The following is a 21,105-nucleotide window of genomic DNA, read 5'->3' as shown; positions in this document are numbered from 1 at the left end:
TTCAATATCATAATACAAAGACTTTAAAGAGAAAGAAGCCTGAAAAAAGGCCATCGATTTTGTCGGTTAGAAGTCATTGATGATCTCTGAGTAGCAGCAGAAGGATGTGAGAAGAAAGGAAACTAAGTTTTTGAGCATCAGGCAGTATGAAAGACGACATTCCATCCTTGAGAAGCTTACAAAGAGACAAAGAAAGAAGATAATTATAATGCAGGGTGATGGGGGCCATGATGGAGGAGTCTAGAGGATGACACAAAAGCATGGAGAGGGGGTTTTTGACCCAGACTGGGGTAGCCAAAAAGATGTGCCAGCAATCATGGTTCCTGAGTGGAGGAGTCTAAAAGGAAGAAAACAAAAGAACCAGCTGAAGGAGACTGAGGAAAGCACAATGGTGAGAAAAAGCATGCTGCCCTGGGAAAGTGCAAGTGTATGTGTCTAGTTTGTGAGTGGAATACGTGAAGAGAAAGTAGCAAGACCTAAAGGTAAGTAGGCAAGACGCAGAAGAGAAAAAGTAGTGTGAAAGGGTTTTGTGCACTAAATAGATTATATTTTACTCAGGAAGCAATGGATAAATAATTTGAGCAATATAATGTAGTTTATAAAACACAAACTTTGGAGCCAGACTGATCAAATTCTGCCTTCTCCAATTACTAGCTAACTTCGAACAAATTATTCAACCTTTTCTGTCCCACTTTGTCATGAGGATAAAAATAGTTTGTTAAATATAAAGTACTTAAAACAGAGCCTTACACACAGTAAATATACACTGTAGTTATTGAGCATAGGCATTACATAGTTCAGTCTATTTCTGGGAGATCACTCTGGCAGCAGTGTGTAAGTCAGGAAATGTGAAATGAGTTGACAACAGTGACTCCATTTTGTACCCTGGGCTCTGTCTTGTTAAAAATATGAAACTGTGCTGACCTAGCCAACGTCCTAAAGGGAGTTATTTGCTGAGAAAGGACTTTCTGAAAGACTGTGCAAAAATATATTTTTTCTAGTAGTAACAAGATGTCTTGAGTAAGCCAATAAACTCTAACATAAATTTACCCTCCCTTACAAACAAGTGAAGTGGCTGCTCTGGGCTCTCCTTGTTGTTGATAACAACTCCTGACTTTCACTCCTCAGGGGGACATTTTTTGGGCTGCTGGCAGAATCTGTGTCCCCCAAATTGCAATTTTAAGACCCCAAATAACTGTTCTCCTTTTGTTTTGCAGTTGCTTCCTTTTCCTAAGTTGACAGACGCTATCACAGCAATCCAAATGAGAAATGATAAGGGCACGCTGCTTCAAAATGGAAGAGGAGAAACAGATTCAAGAGATCTTTAGGATTTTGTGATTGATCAGCCATAGGGGTAAGGAAAGCTAAGAAGTCTAAGGACAAATTTCAGGCTGCTGGCTTGGGTAATAGTAGTAGATAATGGTGCCACCACTCAAGACAGAGAAGATAGGAAGAAAAAGGAAAGAAATTGATCAGATTTAAATACACTAAATTTTACATATTTATGTTTATCCAAGTGGAGTAGGCAAAAGCATTATAGATCTGGAGATTAGGAGAAAGGTCAGAATTGAAGGTATATATATACTGGGTGAGAGTTACCAGTATTTATGTGGTAACCGAAGCCTCAGATACATATCCACCGATGAGACATTAGAGACTGCTAGTTGTCTACCCAATGTCTATTCTCCTGTTCTTTGTTGTAAAAGAAGCTCCCTTCCAAATTTTTGGCTGGACACATGACTTCCCAGATTAAAGTCTTCTTTTCTAGCTATCCTTGCAGCTAGCTAAGTATTAACATGTGATTAAATTCTAACCAATGGGATGTGAGCAGAGTGATGTGTGCAACTTCTGATTGGGTTCTCAAACAGAACAGGCATGTCCTTTCCTTCCTAATTACTATTAGGAATTACTAGTCCTGCTGGCTGGAATACTAAACAGGTAATAAACCATCTTATACCATGTGGATGAGGGCCACATCCTAGGAATGGCAGAGAAATAAGACAAAAAAGGCCAGGTCTGAGATTAACCCACAGAGCAGAGAAACCACACAAACTCAGACTTTTACATGAGAAAAGTAAACTTCTATCTTGTTTGTGTTACTGTGACTTTGGAATCTCCTATAAGCAGCCAAATTTATATCATAACCAATAGCAAATTTTTTTTTTAGGAAGATTGGCCCTGCACCAACATCCATTACCAATCTTCCTCTCCTTCTTTTTTCTCCCCAAAGCCCCAGTACATAGTTGCATATCATAGTTGTAGAGTTGTAGCTCTTCTATGTGGGATACCGCCCCAGCACGACCTGATGAGCGGCAAGCAGGTCCACGCCCAGGATCAGAACTGGCAAACCCCGGGCGGCTGCCAAAGCAGAATGTGCGAACCCAACCGCTATGCCACCGGGCCAGCCCCATAACCAATACCAAATTTAATACATAAAGTGGGATGCTACACATAATACTATGGCATGTGGCAATGGCTTATCAATAGAATGACAAGAGCACTTAAAAAGTGATTTGTGACCCTCATAAATATTGTGACAAAACAGTAGGTAAAACAGTGTCTTGTGATACTGCAGAAGGCAGAGAGAGACATGCTAACAGAATCTGTAATTCTAAGGGAAATGGCTGAAAAAAGTTAAGACTGCTGCTCCAACCCAGAACCATAGCAAAGGCCAGTCCCATCTCCACCCACATCTCCATGGAACTAAGCAGACCATGATCAATTTCTCTTTCAGAACACTCCCTAAAATTTGTCTACTCCTGCTTCCAGTCTGACACTGGCATATATCTGGCTATAAGTGCTGTGTGTGTGTGTATATACATACACATATGTATATACATGTATACATATATATTCTCATATATATTCTCATAGTCAAGACTCATTTGCCAGGCATGATTAGATAATGTGGTATGTCACATAAGTATATTTTTTCTTCAGGTAATAAACTTCCCTAAGCAGTTTCTACTGTTTCCAATAGAATCTTTCTAAACTGCACATTATGCATTCCCCATGTTGGTAAAGAGACTGTAATGACTCTAACCTTTTTTTGAGCACTTTACCTCATCGTTTTGAATATCAATCATCATATTTTATAGGGTGTTGCCTAGTTTGTGTTTATTCTAATTGACCCTTTGTAATATACTGACACTTGTAGCTGAATTCTTCAGTGGTCCCTCTATGCTGCTGCCATAGCTGTTAGTGAAACGGGAAGACATGAAGGCTGCCACAGGATACCAGATGGCTCTCTAATGTTACTTCCCCAAGTCGTAGGCTCTGTGACTGAAATGCCATCGAACTTTTCCTTCATAATTAAATGCAAAAATTCTAATGCCTATTTTCCTTGAAGCATACAAGAAATATTTTTTATTTATTGCTAGGTTTGCTACTATTCTAATATTTTATATGCAACGTTTCTGGAAGTTTAAGATAGTCATGTATTTTATATCTATGTATTCCTATTTAGGTTTTTATATATTAAAAATAACATACATAATCACTAATAGAGCTTAACTCAATATTCTGTATATATAGTTGGCATACAATAAATGCTTTTATTAACGACTCTATGTCAAAGGGATAAACAGGGCATTGCTCCCTCTTCCAACAATAATTGGTTAGAACAAAGAGGAAAAAAGCACCAAAAATATAGGAGCAAGTATCCATGACTTAAAAATTTCTGAACACATAAATTTTACTATTAAAAATACTGTCAAAAATATATACTTAAATATGAGAAACATATCTGGAATAGAAGGGAAAAAAGAAGAGGAGGCATGGCAAAACTAGTTAAATGACAAATAATTCCTCCTAAATGCTACCTATAAGCTATTTCTTATGGAAATTAAAACAAATATTTGACTAGGAAAAAAAAGCAACTCAAAAGCTACTCATTTACAATAAAGAATATAAATTCATTGTGAAAAGGACTAGGCATTTATTTTTAAAGACTGAAATTCTATTAAAATATGACTTTAAAATATAATATTTTCATGTGTTTTGAAAACAATCAGAATAGTCATACATATTTTCTAGGTTCTTGAAATTTTCACTAATGCTCTAAAGCCAAAAGTGTATTTTTTACTAATATGTGTTCTATGCATATCATTGAAAAAACACCACAATACTGATTTTTACTACATTTACCAATAGCATCTTTCCAGGATTATATCTTAAGGTTCCTCCACTCCTTTTCCAGCTTCAACTTCCCAATATTTTGGAAGAATTGCTAAGACATGTTAAACATCTGGATATACAGAAAGAAGAGATTTATCACAAAGGCAGACTGGGAAGCAATATACTTAGAGCAAGAACAGCTTGGGGTAACAGTCCTAGAATCAACACCTATCTTTGCTACTCCTAGCTTTGTAATTTCAGATAGATTAATTTCTTTAAACTTCAATTTCTATAAAATGGGGCAATGATACTTGTCTCATTAGGTCATTGTACTAATTAAATGAGATAATATATGGGAAATACTTAGTGTCCATGCTAACAACAACTCCAATGTTTTAAGCCAACATAAATAAGAAAGAAAAACTTGTTGCGGTGAATATGGATTCAGTTTTTTTTTTTTTCATGAGGAAGATCAGCCCTGAGCTAACATCCATGCTAATCCTCCTCTTTTTACTCAGGAAGACCGCCTCTGAGCTAACATCTGTTGCCAATCCTCCTCCTTTCTCCCCACCCCCAAAGCCCCAGTAGATAGTTGTATGTCATAGTTGCACATCCTTCTAGTTGCTGTATGTGGGACGCGGCCTCAGCATGGCTGGAGATGCGTTGGTGCGTGCCCGGGATCCGAACCCAGGCTGCCAGTAGCAGAGCACGCGCACTCAACCACTAAGCCATGGGGCCAGCCCTGGATTCAGTTCTTAACTTGCAGAAGCTGAATTTAAGGTTATGGCACTCCATTCAGATTAGGCCACTGGAGAGTCTTTTGTTATTTTCCAATATAATATAATGCTTTATCTATAATGGTCACTAATTAGAATACATACATTTGAGTAACTAACCTATGTTTCACCCTGACTTGAAAGTTAATATAGCACTTGATTCGTTTTTATACTACCAGCTGTGACCTAGTAGCCATTCATTTTCAATACTAGTACATAATATGTTTTTTAAAACTCTGTTAAGTTTTAAATACAGTTCACCATTAACATGGGAATGTCTCTTGAATTCGAGAGATCCCTCCCTTCACTCTTTTTGACCTCCTGTTTTTTAACTTTGCATGTTAATTTATATACACCTTTCCTAAAAACCTTATTATGTAGGTTTAAAAGAACTGTATTCCTAAAATTATCTACAAAATGTATACAAATGTTTCCTTTCTCCTTTAGTGCCCACTGTTGAATATAATTAAACTGGTATCAGTTCCATGCTGCTTTTTTTGTATTAGTAAATTCTCTATCTAGGAGGGAAAAAAAAACAATAGACAGCTATTTGTATCTTTCTTATAATTAGACTTATCAATTCTATTATGATGTTCATACGCTGCACTTTGATTCGACCAAATCAAATTATATGTATAGATGTATATCTGATAGAATTACTATTTTCTTTGAATTTCTTTTTTTTTTTTAAAGATTTATTTATTTATTTTCCCCCCAAAGCCCCAGTAGATAGTTGTATGTCATAGCTGCACATCCTTCTAGTTGCTGTATGTGGGATGTGGCCTCAGCATGGCCGGAGAAGCGGTGCATTGGTGTGCGCCTGGGATCCGAACCCGGGCCACCAGCAGCGGAGCGCGTGCACTTAACCGCTAAGCCACGGGACCGGCCCCTAAATTTCTTCGAAATCTTTATAATTGAACTCCAAAAGATTCTCAAATGTAATTCTTCAATTCTTCCCTATCAAAAGTCTAAACAATACATAATGAGATACATATTTTCTTTATTCTAAAACAAAAACACAATCTTAAATGAATTACAGAGCTAACAAATGACAATACAGACATGCTCTTAGTAATTCTTTTTTTTTTTTTTTTGACAGGGAAAGATGCACCCTGAGCTAACATCTGTTGCCTATCTTACTTTTTTTTTTTCTTCCCTCCCCAAAACCCCAGTACATAGTTGTATATCCTAGTTGTAAGCCCTTCTAGTTCTTCAATGTGAGCCACTGCCACAGCATGGCAACTGACAGATAGGTGCTATGGTTCCGCGACCAGGAAATGAACCTGGACCACCAAAGACGTGAGAGCGCAGAACTTTAACCACTAGGCCATCAGGGCTGGCTCTCTTAGTAATTCTTAATAAACTAGTTATGCCAGACTAAAAAATAATATAATGATTTTAAAAAATTAACACTGGTATAAAAAAGTCCCTTCTAAGATCTGGACCTGCTCTCAGCACTTTTACTCAACATTATACTGGTGTTACTTCCCAGTGCAATAGGCAAGAAAAACAAAAGGCACAGAGATTGGCAAGGAAAAGGAAAAACCATCTTTATACCATTATACCATCTACAGATGACATTATCATCTGTAGAAAATCCTAATGGACCTACAAAAAACTATATAACAAATATATAAATTTAGCAATGCAGAAAAATCATATGTATTTCTATATAATGGCAAGGAATGATTAGAAAATAAAATTTAAAAACATTCTCATTTATGATAGCATTAAAAAATACAAAGTACTTAAGAGATAAATTTAACAAAATACGTGCCAGACTTGTATACTAAAAACTACAAAACACTCTGAGAGAAACTGTAAAAGATCTAAATAAATGGAGAGATACACCATGTTCATGAAACAGAAGATTTAATATTTTTAAGATATCAATTCTCCCCACATTAATCTATATATTCAACAACATCTCAATAAAAATTCCAGCAGGCAATGCTGTGGAAGAAGGATCACCCTTTCAAAAAATGGTGCTAGATCAACTGGATATCCAAGGCAAAAAATAAACCTTGACTTAAAATCACATCTTATACAAAATTAACTGGTTCATAGACTTAAATGTAAAACGTAAAGGTATAAGACTTTTAGGAAAAAAACATAGGAGAAAATCTTAGGGACCTGGAGCTATGCGACGAGTTCTTAGACTTGGCATGAGCTATAAAAAAAAAGATTGACAAATTAGACTTCATCAATATTAAAAACTTTTCCTCTGCCAAAGACCTGTTTAAAAGGATGAAAAGACAAGCTACAGAGTGGGCGAAAAATTTTTGCAAAACACACATCTGACAAAGAACTAGTATCTAGAATATATAAAGAACTTTGAAAACTCAACAGTAAAAAATAATACAATTAGAAAATGGGTAAAGGACATGAAGAGACATTAGGAAAATGCAATAAAACCACAATGAAATAGCACTATACACTATCTGTTTAGGGACTGAATGTTTGTGTCGCTCCAAAATTAATGTGTTGAAGCCCTAACCTAACCACCAATGTGATGCTATTTGGAGGTGGGGCCTTTGGGAGGTAATTAGGTTTAGATGAAGTCATTAAGGTGGGCTGCCCTTGATAGGACTAGTGTCCTTATAAGATGAGAAAGAGAGACCAGAACGCTCTCCACTATGTAAGGACAAAGCAAGAAGACAGCCACCTGCAAGGCAGTAAGAAAGCCCTCATCTGGGAAGCTAATAGGCTGGCACCATGATCTTGGACTTCCCAGCCTCAAGAACTGTAAGAAATAAATTTCTATTGTTTAAGCCATCCAGTCTATGGTATTTTGTTATAGCATCCTGAACTAAGTAATATACTGCCAGAATGGGCAAAATAAAAAATGATGACAATACCAAATGCTGACAAGGATGCAGAGAAACAATCACTCATACACTCTGCCAAAGACACTGTAGGGAATGTAAAATGGAAAACATTTTGGCAGTTTCTTATAAAACTAAACATTTAATTATCATTCAACCTAGCAACTGTACTCTTAGTTGCACTCAGACCTGGCCAAGTGCAACATCACTGAAACCGGCAAACAGTTAGCCATTGATGATTAAGCAGCTGGTGGAATTGGCAACCTCAAAATATGTCTCAGCCTGAATGACACTTTGACCCCCACCCCCACTAACTAACCAAAGGCGTTTGGGATGGGAGGGCTTCCCCCAGAAAAGGCCATTACCATAGACATCTCCAGGTACCTGGGTGGGTCCATGCTAAGCCCATTCTTAGTTCTGGTTACCCTTTATAAGAGAAAATCTCCATTTGTAAAGGTACCTTCTTCCCTGTACCAGGAAGAAGGGGGGGATGGCCTTACCTAGAAACTTATCAGAACAGAAGGCAAGGACTTAAATCTTCATGATACACTTACCCATTCTTAACTGTGCTGTTTAGGTAATACGCTATTTGACTCCCACTAGGTTCCTATAGGTAACATCCCCCTGGAGCTGGGGTCACCAGGGTAATGGGTGTTTGAGCTATTTTTTTCAGGAACTGAACCCCTTGTCTACTTCAGGCCGGATTGAGACCACCAACCCATCAACTGGGCCCACACAGACATGTGTCCAATAAGCGACGTTTTGACAAGAGATCCAAGGAGAGGTTGGAACTGCACCCTCAGGGCATGCTAATCCCGCCATTCTGTGAACACGTGTCCTATGAAGAGGCATGAAGCCTGACTACACTTGCGCAGATCATCGATTACCTCATCTCTCCTCACCTCCAATCATTTCAGACCACCTTGCCCCCTTCCCCATAAATATCCCTGAGTCCCTATTTTTGGGGAAGCAGATTTAAGATTCATTCTCCCGTTTCCACACTTGGCTGCCTTGTGATTAAACCCTCTTTCTCGTCTTCTTGGTGTTTGGCTTTCTGGGTGGCGGGCAAAAATGGACCTGATGCAGTAACATCTTTTTTTTTTTTTTTTTTTGAGGATTTGAACTCTTTATTAGGGAGGGAGCTCTGAATGGACCAGAGCAAGCACAGGATCTGGGGGTGAGCATTCCAGAGATGACTATGGACAGTAAGTACACAGAGGGGACAGGGACTGTCCTCCCCAGCCACCAGGGTGGTGGGGTACATGGGGTCCCAGGGCCTAGCCCCTGAGGGTACCCCCTGCCCATGCACCTCTCAAGCACACACACAAGCAGCCAGCTTCATGCACTTCCAAGGAGAGCATTTATCCCAGAGAAATTAAGAAATGTTCACAAAAAAAACCTATATGTGAATGTTTATGGCAGCTTTATTCATAATGGCCCCAAACTGGAAACAACCCAAATGTCCTTCAGCAGGTGAATGGTTAAACATACTATGGTACATTCATACCATGGAATACTACTGAGCAAAAAAGGAACAAACTATTGATATATACAACAACTTGGATAAATCACTGGGGAATTAAGCTGAGTGAAAATAAAAGCTAATCTCAAAAGGTTACATACAATATCCTCGAAATGACAAAATTAAAGAAACAAAGGAACACATTAGTGGTTGCCAGGGTTAAGGGACAGGGAGAGGGCAAAGGGCAGAAGTTGTAATTATAAAAGAGGAACAGTGATGGAAATGTTCTGTATCTTGACTATAAATGCCAATATCCTGGTTGTAATATCATATTACAGTTTTACAAGATGTTTCCAATGGAGAAAACTGGGTGAAGCGTACATGGAATTTTTATGTATTATTTCTTACAACTTGTATGTGAATCTACAATTATCTCAAAATAAAAAGTTGAATTAAAAAAAAAAATCAAACAGGCTTTTATGTAGAAATTGTTTGATCTATAGATTCAACACCATTCTAATAAAAATCTCACCAAGTTTTTTATCTTTCATAGAAATTGACAAATTAAATTTAAATATTCATCAAGAACTATAAAGTTCAAAGGGCTATGACTCACACAGGAACTGTTTCCTTTGATTTCTGATCAGAAGCTGAAAGCTTAATTATTTAATTCAATTCATATTATCTTGTTCTATTATACAGCTATCTAGGATTTTTCTGTTTTAATTTCAATATGCAAAACTATAGCTGATTAAAATGCCATTTAAAGACCCCTTTAACAATTCAAGTGAATCAGGTTACAATCTCTGCCCTAAAGAAAATCAAGTTGTGTACTGTAAGTTTAAATATAGATAAATCAGACAATCAGAGGCAACTGGCAAATGGTCCATGAAATGCTATACTATAAGTTATGTTTCCATGTACTCATCCTAAAATGGTTTGCTGCCAAAATTAAACAAAGGTAGCAATAACTACCACTACAACAAAATCATGTTGTAAAAAGAACTCTAATAAAATTTAAATCACAATACAAGTCCAAAGAAATGGCCTTTTCAAGTCTGGTCAACAACGGGAGAGGGTAGCAGCTTTTGTCAAAGATTGAGCTCAGCATTCGCTCTCTCAATTCATCTCCATTTCCATTTCCTGAGCCTATCATGTCCTATATCTCCTACTGATCAAGAGATCAGTAAATACCAGGAGGCTTCTGGAAAACGAAGTCTGGTGAGGCTCCACCCCAAGGCCAAAAGAAAAATGAGGAGTGCAAAAAGGATCTGGCAGGAAGGGGATAGGATCATACTAAACTGGCATCATCACAATTCTCACTTAAACATTTAATGGGGATTCTAAACACTTTATATCCTGTACTTACTTAACTAAACTATGGCTGATTCACTCAATACTTTCTAAACATTAAAATATTTTCCTGGCACACACAGTATTACCGTGAATTAGTTGGAACCTGGCATACTATTCTAGATAGTTTGTCTATCCTTAAAACATAATCTGGCACAATACTATTGGGGAGAGACTAAACATTCAAGGAATTCAAGCCTCCTCACAGTGCCCTTCATCTTTTTACGACTGTGACTCACATTTTACACTACAACCCAGCATTCACACATAAGCATATTTACACCGCACACACACCCTGAAACTATTGTTTCATAAAGTAATAATGTCCCATTCTATGTGTGATGTGCTCTAGTTTTTTTCTATTATCTTTCTTTTTTTGTTGTTGTTGTGAGGAGGACTAGCCCTGAGCTAACATCTGATGCAAATCCTCCCCTTTTTACTCGAGGAAGATTGGCCCTGGGCTAACATCTGTGGCCATCTTCCTCTACTTTATATGGGACGCCTCCACAGCATGGCTTAACAAGCGGTGTGTCGGTGCGTGCCTGGGATCCGAACCTGCGAACCCCGGGCTGCTGCAGCAGAGCACGCACACTTAACCACTTGCGCCACGGGGCCGGCCCCTCTATTATCTTTCTTTAGATTCTAATTTTTTTTAAACAAAAAAAAGGGGGTCACAGCCCACTAAACTGATTTTAATCTACTAAGGGGTTCCTATCCTGCTATTTGAAAAACACTGCTATACAAATGTAGTAAAATATTAACATTTGGGGAATCCTGATGAAGGGTTTCCGGGAATTCTTTGTACTATTTTAGTACCTTTTTGTAAGTCTAAAATTGTCAAAATAATAAACAAATTTAAGAATCCATCCTTCATCTTATTAGGGAATAAGATTGCAGAGGCAATTATGATGTCCCATATACGTTTGTGTTTCCTAATTTCCCCTCCCCTTTCCCTACTGTCATACAATTCTTTGCATATTGCATGCTTTCAATAAACACTTGCTGAATAAAAAATTTATGGGATGGTATAGGACTTCATAAAGTAGATGGATCTTTAGATGGGCCTTCAAAGCAGCAGCAGATTTCAGTTGGTGAAGCAGGAAAACGAATACATGTAAAGGGACATGGACTGAAAAATTAACACTGGGGGAGCCAGCCCGGTGGCGTAGTGGTTAAGTGCTTGTGCTCCGCTGCGGGAGCCCGAGGTTCGGATCCCAGGAGCGCACCAACGCACCGTTTGTCAAGCCATGCTGTGGCGGCACCCCATATAAAGTGGAGGAAGATGGGCACGGATGTTAGCCCAGAGCCAATCTTCCTCAGCAAAAAGAGAAGGACTGGCAACAGGTGTTAGCTCAGGGCTAATCTTCTTCGCAAAAAAATAAAATAAAAAAGAATAACACTGGGTTTCACGTTTATAAAATGATTTTAATTTATGTGTTAGTGCAGACTCAAAGACCAAGAACAGATTCACAAAAAATCACCAAAGGCCATATCACAGAAAAATAAAAGGTGATACATAGTAAAAAAAATCTATAAGCGTACTTCCACAAACTCACTGAATGCTAGGAAGGAAGTCTACCCCCACTCTCCTTAGAACATTATAAATTAGGAGAAGTAAAAATTATACCTCAAAATTCTGTTCCATTATGTTTCCACCTTTACTCAAACTCTCCATAATGGCCTTATTTCGAAGAATATCTTCTTCACTGAGATGTTCTCTTCTTTTTCTTGATTCTAAAACAAGTCCATTCACCAGATAAAAGTCTGCCAAAAAGTTTCCTACTCTTTCCTAAAACAAAATCAAATATTTCAAAATAATAAAACAAATTAAGTTTGCCTTATATTAAAAGAAAAGTTTCAAAGTAATATACAAATACAAGTTTTTTCCATAAACATGTAACATTTAGGTGAAAATAAATATTCCTTTGGTACTTGAAATTATCACAATACCTTATACATTCTATTAAGTTAAAAAATATATAAAATTACACATTTCAAATTTGTAAAGGAAAATTTAAACACACAAGATGTATGGTAGTTAATCTGCAAATGGATTAAATCTAAATAAAAATACCACATAGTCTTCCTTTAGAATCTTCTCCCAAGGAGCACAAAGCTATCTGAAAACTTTAGTTAGCTGATAGTCAGACATCATGAGTAACAAGGAGGGGTCAGGGATAATTACTGTTCCCATTTTATAGATAGAAAAAAAAGTAGAATAAAAAAATAAATAGTCTAACTCACATAATACTCTCTAGTACAACTAGAATTGATTACCTGTTCCAATAGTCTATTCTCTAACAGGACCAAACTTCCAGTTACAGTTGCTTGCCGCTTTCAATAAAGAAGAGAGAACAACAGAGTAGTCCTGCTCACCAATACAATTAAGTGTTCACATTATTGACTGGGGACAGGGAAACTCAAGTGGTATAAAGGACATCAAGAAAAGAGCTATCTCCTTTCAATGAAGTCATCCTTCAACATTAACCTTCACCTTTTTCAGACTCACAGGTGGTCAGAGTTTGAAATACTTCACTTCAAAAAACATAAGCAAGGGGCCACCCTGGTAGCACAGCGGTTAAGTGCGCGCACTCTGCTGCGGTGGCCTGGGGTTTGCAGGTTCAGATCCTGGGCGCACACCGACGCACTGCTTGTCAAGCCATGCTGTGGCAGCGTCCCATATAAAGTAGAGGAAGATGGGCATGGATGTAAGCCCAGGGCCAGTCTTCCTCAGCAAAAAGAGGAGGATTGGCATTGGATGTTAGGTCAGGGCTGATCTTCCTCACCAAAAAATAAGAAAAAAAGAAAAAAAAACAAAACCATGAAAAAACAAAATCAATAACTTACTGAAAACAAGCTTCCCATCTCTACCTATATGTAAATCACTTGGTGTCCATCTTGCTGCTGTTTTGTGGCACTCCAAAACTATGTGTTTACAGTCGTGTCCACATCCACCTTGCTGTTGGTGGCCTCCTTACCAGTCACCAAAAAGCAAACCATTCTGTACCTGTTTCTACCTAGAAAATGGGAACCATAAGCATTACTGACTCCCTCCTTACCTGTCAAAGATTTAAGAAGATCACCTAGATGCTGTTCAAGAGCTTTGAGCTGCTTAGCAGCAGCACTAGATGAATAACAGCTTCAATTTTTATCTTCTCTTGAAGTGATCCTTCTAATGCTGTCCAGAACAGAGTACAAACAAATAAGACTTCAAGGCAACAAATGGATTGCAGTGTAGGATCTCACAACTGGGAATCCTATAATGCTATTTGTTGCCAAACAGGCTTAGAGAAGAAAGTCGATGAGTCTAGATCTCATAGTGAGAATTTTTCTGTGGTTGGGAAATACTCAGGTGATAATTATCAGTTTTTGAAATCTTATAATGAAAAAGCATTTACTAAAAGTAAATCATCATATCAATAAAAATTTTAAGTGTATATTCCCCATAATCCAGCCATTCTATTTCTTACTATCTATAACAGACAATTCAAAAGCATGCAGAAGGATGGTAAAGGAAATATCATTTATAATAGCAGAAACTGGACACAAATGTGTGTCCATTCATCTAATTGTCCAAAAATAAGAGACTGAACAAATAAATTACAATATAGCTATACTATGGAATACTATGCAGTGGTAAAAAGAATGAAGTAGCACTACTGATAAGAAAAAGCTTCTAAGACATACTAAAAGAGTGGGAAAAAAAAGCTGCAAAACAATAAATACGACACTTTATGAAAAAATTTAAAAGTATCAACAACTATGGATATTTATATATGTAAAAGCAAAAAAAATCGTCTGAAGGATATACAAATGGATAATCTTCTGCAAGGGGCTCTGGGATCGTGAGTAGTGGTAAAGGGGGACTTTTAGGCTTTGTGTAAGGTTGTGTCGTGGTTAATTTTATGTCAACTTGGCTAGACTATGGTGCCAGTTGTTTGGTCAAACACCAGTCTAGATGTTGCTGTGGAGGTATTTTTAGATGTTATTAACATTTAAATCAGTGGACCTGGAGTAAAGCAAATTACTCTCCATAATGTGGGTAGGGTTCATTCAATCAACTGCAGGCCTTAAGAGCAAAGATGAAGGTTTTCCAAAGGAAAAGCAATTCTGCCTCAAGACTGGAAAATAGAAACCCTGCCTAAGATTCCAGACTCAAGACCACATCAACTCTTCCCTGAATCGCCAGCCTGCTAGACTGCTCTACAAATTTCAGACTTGCCAGACCCTACATTAACATGAGCCAATTCCTTAAAATAAATCAACCTCTCCCTAACCCCTCTCTCTCTCTTTCTCTATCTCATAGAGAAAGAGAGAGAGAGAGATCGTCTATTGATTTTGTTTCGAGAATAAGAATATATTTCTACTGTGTGTAATAAGAGATAAATATAATTTTTAACATCTGTAAATTCTGGCCCTAACCTGATGTAGTTACTTATTCTTAAAGTTTTATGAAATGTTTCTTTATACATCTAATTAAAATTTTCTAAATACATTTTGAACAGTCTTATATAACCTCTTGCTGACAGATGAAATGGAAATTACGGAAAAAATTTACAATTACTAATGGGGAAACCTCCATGGAGACTGAAGGACAATGTTGTAGAAATGTAAGCTTATTTAATTTTAGTCATATATATGGAATACTGAGAAACAGATACTGGGTAAGTAAATAGTTTAGAAGTCTAAAAGGAAAAAGGAAAAAAGGTCCAGGTAAATGAATTCAAAACTGTATCCCTCTTTGTGGTCTTCTTAAGGAATAAAGCATTAGAAACGGAATGGAACCATGTGAAGACACTGTTCCCTGTATAACAAGGCAGCTGACAACAAGCATCTTTCCCAACACAGAATTCAAATGAGCTAAACTTTCTCTCCTGGCTTCTGTAAGAATATCTTCCAACTCCATAACCAACCATTATAATTCTCTGTCTGAATTCAAGGAGGAGAGAATAAACTACTTGGAGACAATTCAGTAAGCTACTTCTTCCTGCATTTCCATCACATTATTTTGGCAACATTAAATACTAAACAATTTTTAAAGTTGAAAAATCTAGATTTGCACATACTGTTTTATCTTCCCGAAAAAGCCATCCTGTTTGGGCACGTGTAAAAGAAATTGATTTGGTTGATAAAGTTGCAGAGTAAATATCACTACTCATTAAAATATCAACCTCTTCTTCTGTTTCCATCTCTGATTCCTGGGGTGGGAGTAAAAGTTAAATATGAGTCTAGGTTTTCAAAGGTTATCAGAACTACGCACGAAAATATCAACAATTAAAATGTTACAGATTTAAAAAAAAAAAAAGGACAGATTCTAAAAAATGTGAAGTGCTACTTATCCTAAAAACAATTATAGAGTTTAAACTTCACATATCTAAATAAGTTAGAATTATGACTAATTATGAATCTACAAATACAGGACACATGAAATACAGTACTCTTACACTGCTACAGATATGTACAGAAACAAAACTAGATTACCCATTATAGAAATACAGAGTATGTAGAGCAATTTTAAAGATTACTTTAAGAATTAAGTTGACAGGTCTGAGACAAAATGCCCGTATGAAGGTTTTGTTTTCTTTAAATTCAGATGAATCTTACTTGAGTTCTTTTTAATCCAAAAATCCACCACTACCATTTGAGCCTTTCTTTCCCAGTAGTTCTAAGTGGAAGGAAGGAAGGAAGAGAAGGAAAGAGGGAAGGAGAGAGGGAAAGAAGGTGGGAGGATGTAAGGAAAGGAGGCCAGAAGGGATCTCCTCTTTATTCCTTATAGAAAGAAAAGGAATCCACAAATATCAACCCAGGATTTCCAAACTAAATAAGTAGCCTTGCTTCAGGTTTTATTCTCTACGTATTCACCAGTGCTGGCATAGAAAAACTGATCAATAATTATTTTTTAAATGAGAAAAAAAAGAAAGGTTTCTGCTTGCTTCAGGGATAGAAGACTAAATGATCAGGTACAGAGGGTAAGTGAGTAGGTATAAGATAAGGTTCTATTCTATAATAGGCCACGAGAGATTCTCTGATACTTAGAACCACAGGGTCCTAAGGAAAAAGGGAGAAAAAAGGCAGAACCTAGAGAGTTGACTGGGGAAGGAGAACTGTCCATAGGGTTTATAGCGGCTAGAGGCTCTATTTCCCATACCTCCTGATTTCTAGATTCCCAAGAGGCCCATTTTCTATTCTTTACCACCAAACTTTCACCCAGATATAGTCCATTTCTGAATCTATGAGTCTATAGAAAAAAGGGTAATACCTTGGGACTGGGATAGTACCATTTCCTTCCCCCTTACAAGTGAGGAATGGAAAATCTTGACATTAACGCTAAGGCTATAATAGGTGAAAATGTATTCTTGGTAACCCAAACTAATTCTGAACACAATTTTCCAAAGAAAAATTTTGGCTGGCATAGGTTAAACTGTTAAACGTTATGCTTCAAATACACTACAAATCAATTAGGATTTTACATATTAGCTTGGGAACAACACATATAACATTGTCTGTGAAGAAATTTGCCTTAAGTTTCAAATGCCCTATTTCCAAATAAACTTTTGGAACAGAAATCTACAAATCATAGACTGACCATCTCCTAAACACATCATTGTAAAAGACCTGTTGTTAATTACGTTCATTCAACAAACATTTATTGAAGTTATTACTTATATATGTCAATTAGGATAAATAACAAGTATTCCCTGCCTTGAGGATTATTGCTCAAAATCTAGCTTTTCTGTATTTTTCAGACATAAAATATACACACATACATACCCTAAATACCAGTCCTTTGGGGATCTCATCAATACTATAACATCAGCTAATACTTACACTACTAGCCTTAATCTCCGGCTTCTCTTTAAGTATCATATTTCCAAGTCATCTGTTGCCTAGTTAGCTATCCAGTTGGCACTTAATATGCAAGGGGTCAAATTATTTAATAAATATCTGAGAGTCTAGAATAAAGGTCAGCAAACTATGGCCAGCAGGCCAAATCTAGTCCACCACCTGTTTTTATAAATAAAATTTTACTGGAATATAGCCATACTCATTCATTTACATATTGTCTATGGCTGCTTTTATGTTAATAACAGCAGAGTTGAGTAGTTGTGACAGAGACCATATGGCCTGCAAATATATCTAAATATCTCAAATAGTTACTATCTCTCCCTTTACAGAAAGAGTTTGCCAAACTCTAGCCTAGAATGTATTGATGCTGTATTAGGTACTAAAGAATACAACTAAAAGAACCCCATATCCTTGAGGAGTTTAGCCAATAAAGGAAGAAAGCCATTATAAACAAACACAGCATTAGAGGCTTTATGGTACCAGATTTAGTGGGAACATGAAAAAACAATAGTTGCCTGGCAGGAAAGGAAGGAACACAAAGTAGATGCCCCAGAGGTACAAGGGTACAAGAAGAGCATTCCAGAAGCGGAAACAATATGAACAAAGGAATGAAACACCTAATAGCCTGGCACATCCGAAAAACAGCAAAGAGCTCAGTATGAAGGTATCTAAGATAGCAAGGTAAGAAAAAGGCTGGAAAAATAAGCAAAAGCCAAGCCACAGAAGGAACCATACCATGCTAAGGAATTTGGATCTCATTCTTTAGGCAACAGGGATCTTTTAAAGTGTCTTTAAGGAAGGCAGGTTTCATGAATTTGTTTCTAACGTTCAATCTATCCCCAATATGTGGGATAATTTAGAAGCAGACAAGAAGAGGGCCAGGAAGATCATTTATGAGGCTTTTGCGATAGTCCAGTTGAGAGAAAATGAATATCTAAACTATGGCAGTAACTATGAATAAAAAAGGGATAATTATAAGACATTAGAGAGATAGAAATGACCACACAAGTTCTCTAATGAGGAAACATGTGGTACTAGAAAAGATGTCAAAACAACTCCTACTTTTCTGGCTGAATAGAGAAAGATGTCATTTACCGAAAGAAGGAAAATGGGAAAAAGGGCAGTTTTGGAGGGAAAAAAATGAGTTAAGTCTTAGAGAAGCTGAATTTTGAGGTACCCAGGAGACATATATCATATTCATTAGGGATTTAAATAGATAGGTCTCCACTCAGAAGATCTTTCTGGCATACAAATACATACTTGTGAATCATCCATCTATAGGAGGTAGGTAGAGCTATGGGAATGGAAGAGATTATTCTGACAGTTTGTAAAAATGAGAACCACATCAAGGGCATATCAATATTCAAGAGGTGAACAGGGAAAAAGGAACAGGCAGAGGAGAATAAGGAGGAGAGAGGGGAAAAGAACAATTGACCAAGGTCAAATCACAAGGAAATGAAAAATTTTAAAACTGAGTTAATAATAATAGCAAATACCTCAGAGAAGTCTAACAAATAGAGGATTAAAACAAGTACACTGGTTTTAGCAGTGGACTCAAAATGAGCATCATCTAAAACCCCAAACCTATTCCCTATCCAATGTCCCAATTCTATCAGTGGCACCACCATCATTCCACTCCTCAAGATGGAATCACTACACTCACCCTTAAATCTTTCCAGTTCTTAATTCACTACACTCAAACTATTAGCAAGTCCTATTATTTCATTGTTGAAAATGTAAATAATAATTTCTCTTTCTTAATTATTCACTACATCATCCTAGTAAAGATCCTCGTCACCTTTCAACTGTATAACTGTAAAAACCTCTCTCATAATTCCCCTGTCTCCAATCTGTCCCTTTTCCAATCTATCTAGCATACTAACTGTGTGATCTTGTAGATGTCATTTAACATCTAAAAAGCCTCAATTTTCTCATCTGTAAAACAGAGATAATAAAACTATTTACTTTGACAGGTTATTTTAAGGATTTAATGAGAAGAGCTGTAAAGCACTTAAATTATAGTCCCAATATGCTGGCAACTGATGCTTAGTACATGATAGTAACTGATATACACTATGAATACAATACCACTATCCATAGCACCTAGCAGTGTCTAGCATTTATTACATCTTTGATAAATATTTGAGGGAGGGAGGGAAAGTGAAAGAAATACATAAGATTAATTCATTTAAATTACTTTTGGATCATATCAATATCTTGTTTAAGAATCTGACTCTCTGTTGCCACCTACAGCAGATCCTAAGTTATCTTAACTGGCTTTTAAGGCCATTCAGAAACCACATTCCCAAGCTCAATAAGAGAAACCTTCACTGCAGTCAGACCTCTTTTCTGTTTCCCAAACCAAGCATTCTTATTCCCACTTCCCTGATCTTTCTCATCCTGTTTCCTCCACAAGGAACGCCTTTTATTCCTTTCCTATTCCAATCTAAATCTTCATTGCTCAGTGCCAGTTAGAAAACTATTTATTTCAATAGTACACATACATCTTGTCAACAGATATGGTAATACGAAGGTCTAACCTAAGAGATGTTGAGGAAGGAGCCACAAGATGTGGTGAATGACAATGTGGGGAAATAAACTGGTGAAAAATACAAACAAAAGCAAGACTAACAAAGCAAAATGTTGACTTTGTAGGGCTATCAACGATATATAGGTACTGGAAAAGCTTTTTCTTTGGTCTATAGCAGGGAAAGGACATTCAGGGAACGAAGGATAAAAATAATGGTGCATACGTTTTTTTCGACAGTGGTTGTAGAGGCAGCACCAACATGGAGACATGATGTGACAGAAGGAAGATAATTTTGTATTCTACGAGGGAGAAGACAGAGAAAAAAAAGGTAGCCAAAGAGTTAGGAAAACCAAAAGAGTACAGACAGAGACCTAAAAGAGATGTTCACATTAAGGAGATAGAGACGGTCAGCAACATTGAAAGAAACTAAGGCTGCAAGATAATAAATGGTGAAAGGGCCAGCACAGGTTCAACAAACAAGAACCAAGAGATGTTGGAGCTCATTTAACTAGAAGATCATCAGTGAATTTTAAGCAAACAGACTCAATGGATTGGTCAGGATGGAGACCAGACGATAAATTTTTTTTAAAAAGCTAGTGGTAAGGAAATGAAAGCTTTGGGACTTAACCATCTCAATTATACTTTATGCCTCTTAAAACAATTACAATGAGGCTTGGTTGCATACATAGACTTTTTTTTAAACCACTTGGAGGAATACTGATAAGACAACATGCTCACCTCATGGTGTATTCGCTGATAAACTTTTTGTTCATTGTCTAATACTACAAAAGATTCAGAGGGTGCCGCATCCCCATTGAAAATGAAGCTTAAATCCCCTCGTTGGCACTTCATGTCAGTAAAGTCTATGAGAGTAGTGTCAAGCCTGTGAAAGATGGGTAGATGAGAAATTCTGACAAATAAAATTTCGATAAAACTCCACAATAATTAAGCAAGATTTGTTCCTTCTAAATTCAAACCAAGATAATAACACCATATTCCAAAGTCAAATTTAGAGATAAAAGCTAAATTTAAAATATCTTATTAAAAAACACCAAAAGAATATTTAAATATATATTCCATTTTACCTATATTTCACTTTTCTGAGTAGATACTTCATTACGCCAGCAAGAAAAAGCCTGTTTCCCTATTGTTGAAGTATTTCCTTAACCCTACCCTTACTCGCTATCATTTCCCTTA

The 21,105-nt window shown here is 36.9% G+C and overlaps 1 protein-coding gene across 2 annotated transcripts in view; it reads right to left on the bottom strand.

Annotated features, from left to right (window-relative positions):
- The window catches only part of ANKRD13C (ankyrin repeat domain 13C), a 99,355-nt gene that overhangs the window by 14,972 nt on the left and 63,278 nt on the right, over positions 1 to 21,105 (bottom strand). For both annotated transcript variants that reach the window (XM_087449121.1, XM_004431489.3), the window contains 3 exons: positions 20,647 to 20,791; positions 15,599 to 15,730; positions 12,160 to 12,321 (listed from right to left, as the gene is read on the bottom strand). In XM_087449121.1, the coding sequence (XP_087305247.1) occupies positions 12,160 to 12,321; positions 15,599 to 15,730; positions 20,647 to 20,791 (439 nt within the window). The remainder of the gene's footprint in view (positions 1 to 12,159; positions 12,322 to 15,598; positions 15,731 to 20,646; positions 20,792 to 21,105) is intronic.

This window comes from Ceratotherium simum, chromosome 2 (assembly GCF_057802395.1).
Source record: "Ceratotherium simum simum isolate JZ-2026a chromosome 2, ASM5780239v1, whole genome shotgun sequence".
Taxonomy (NCBI): Eukaryota; Metazoa; Chordata; class Mammalia; order Perissodactyla; family Rhinocerotidae; genus Ceratotherium; species Ceratotherium simum.
This window is presented reverse-complemented; position numbering and strand designations above follow the sequence as displayed.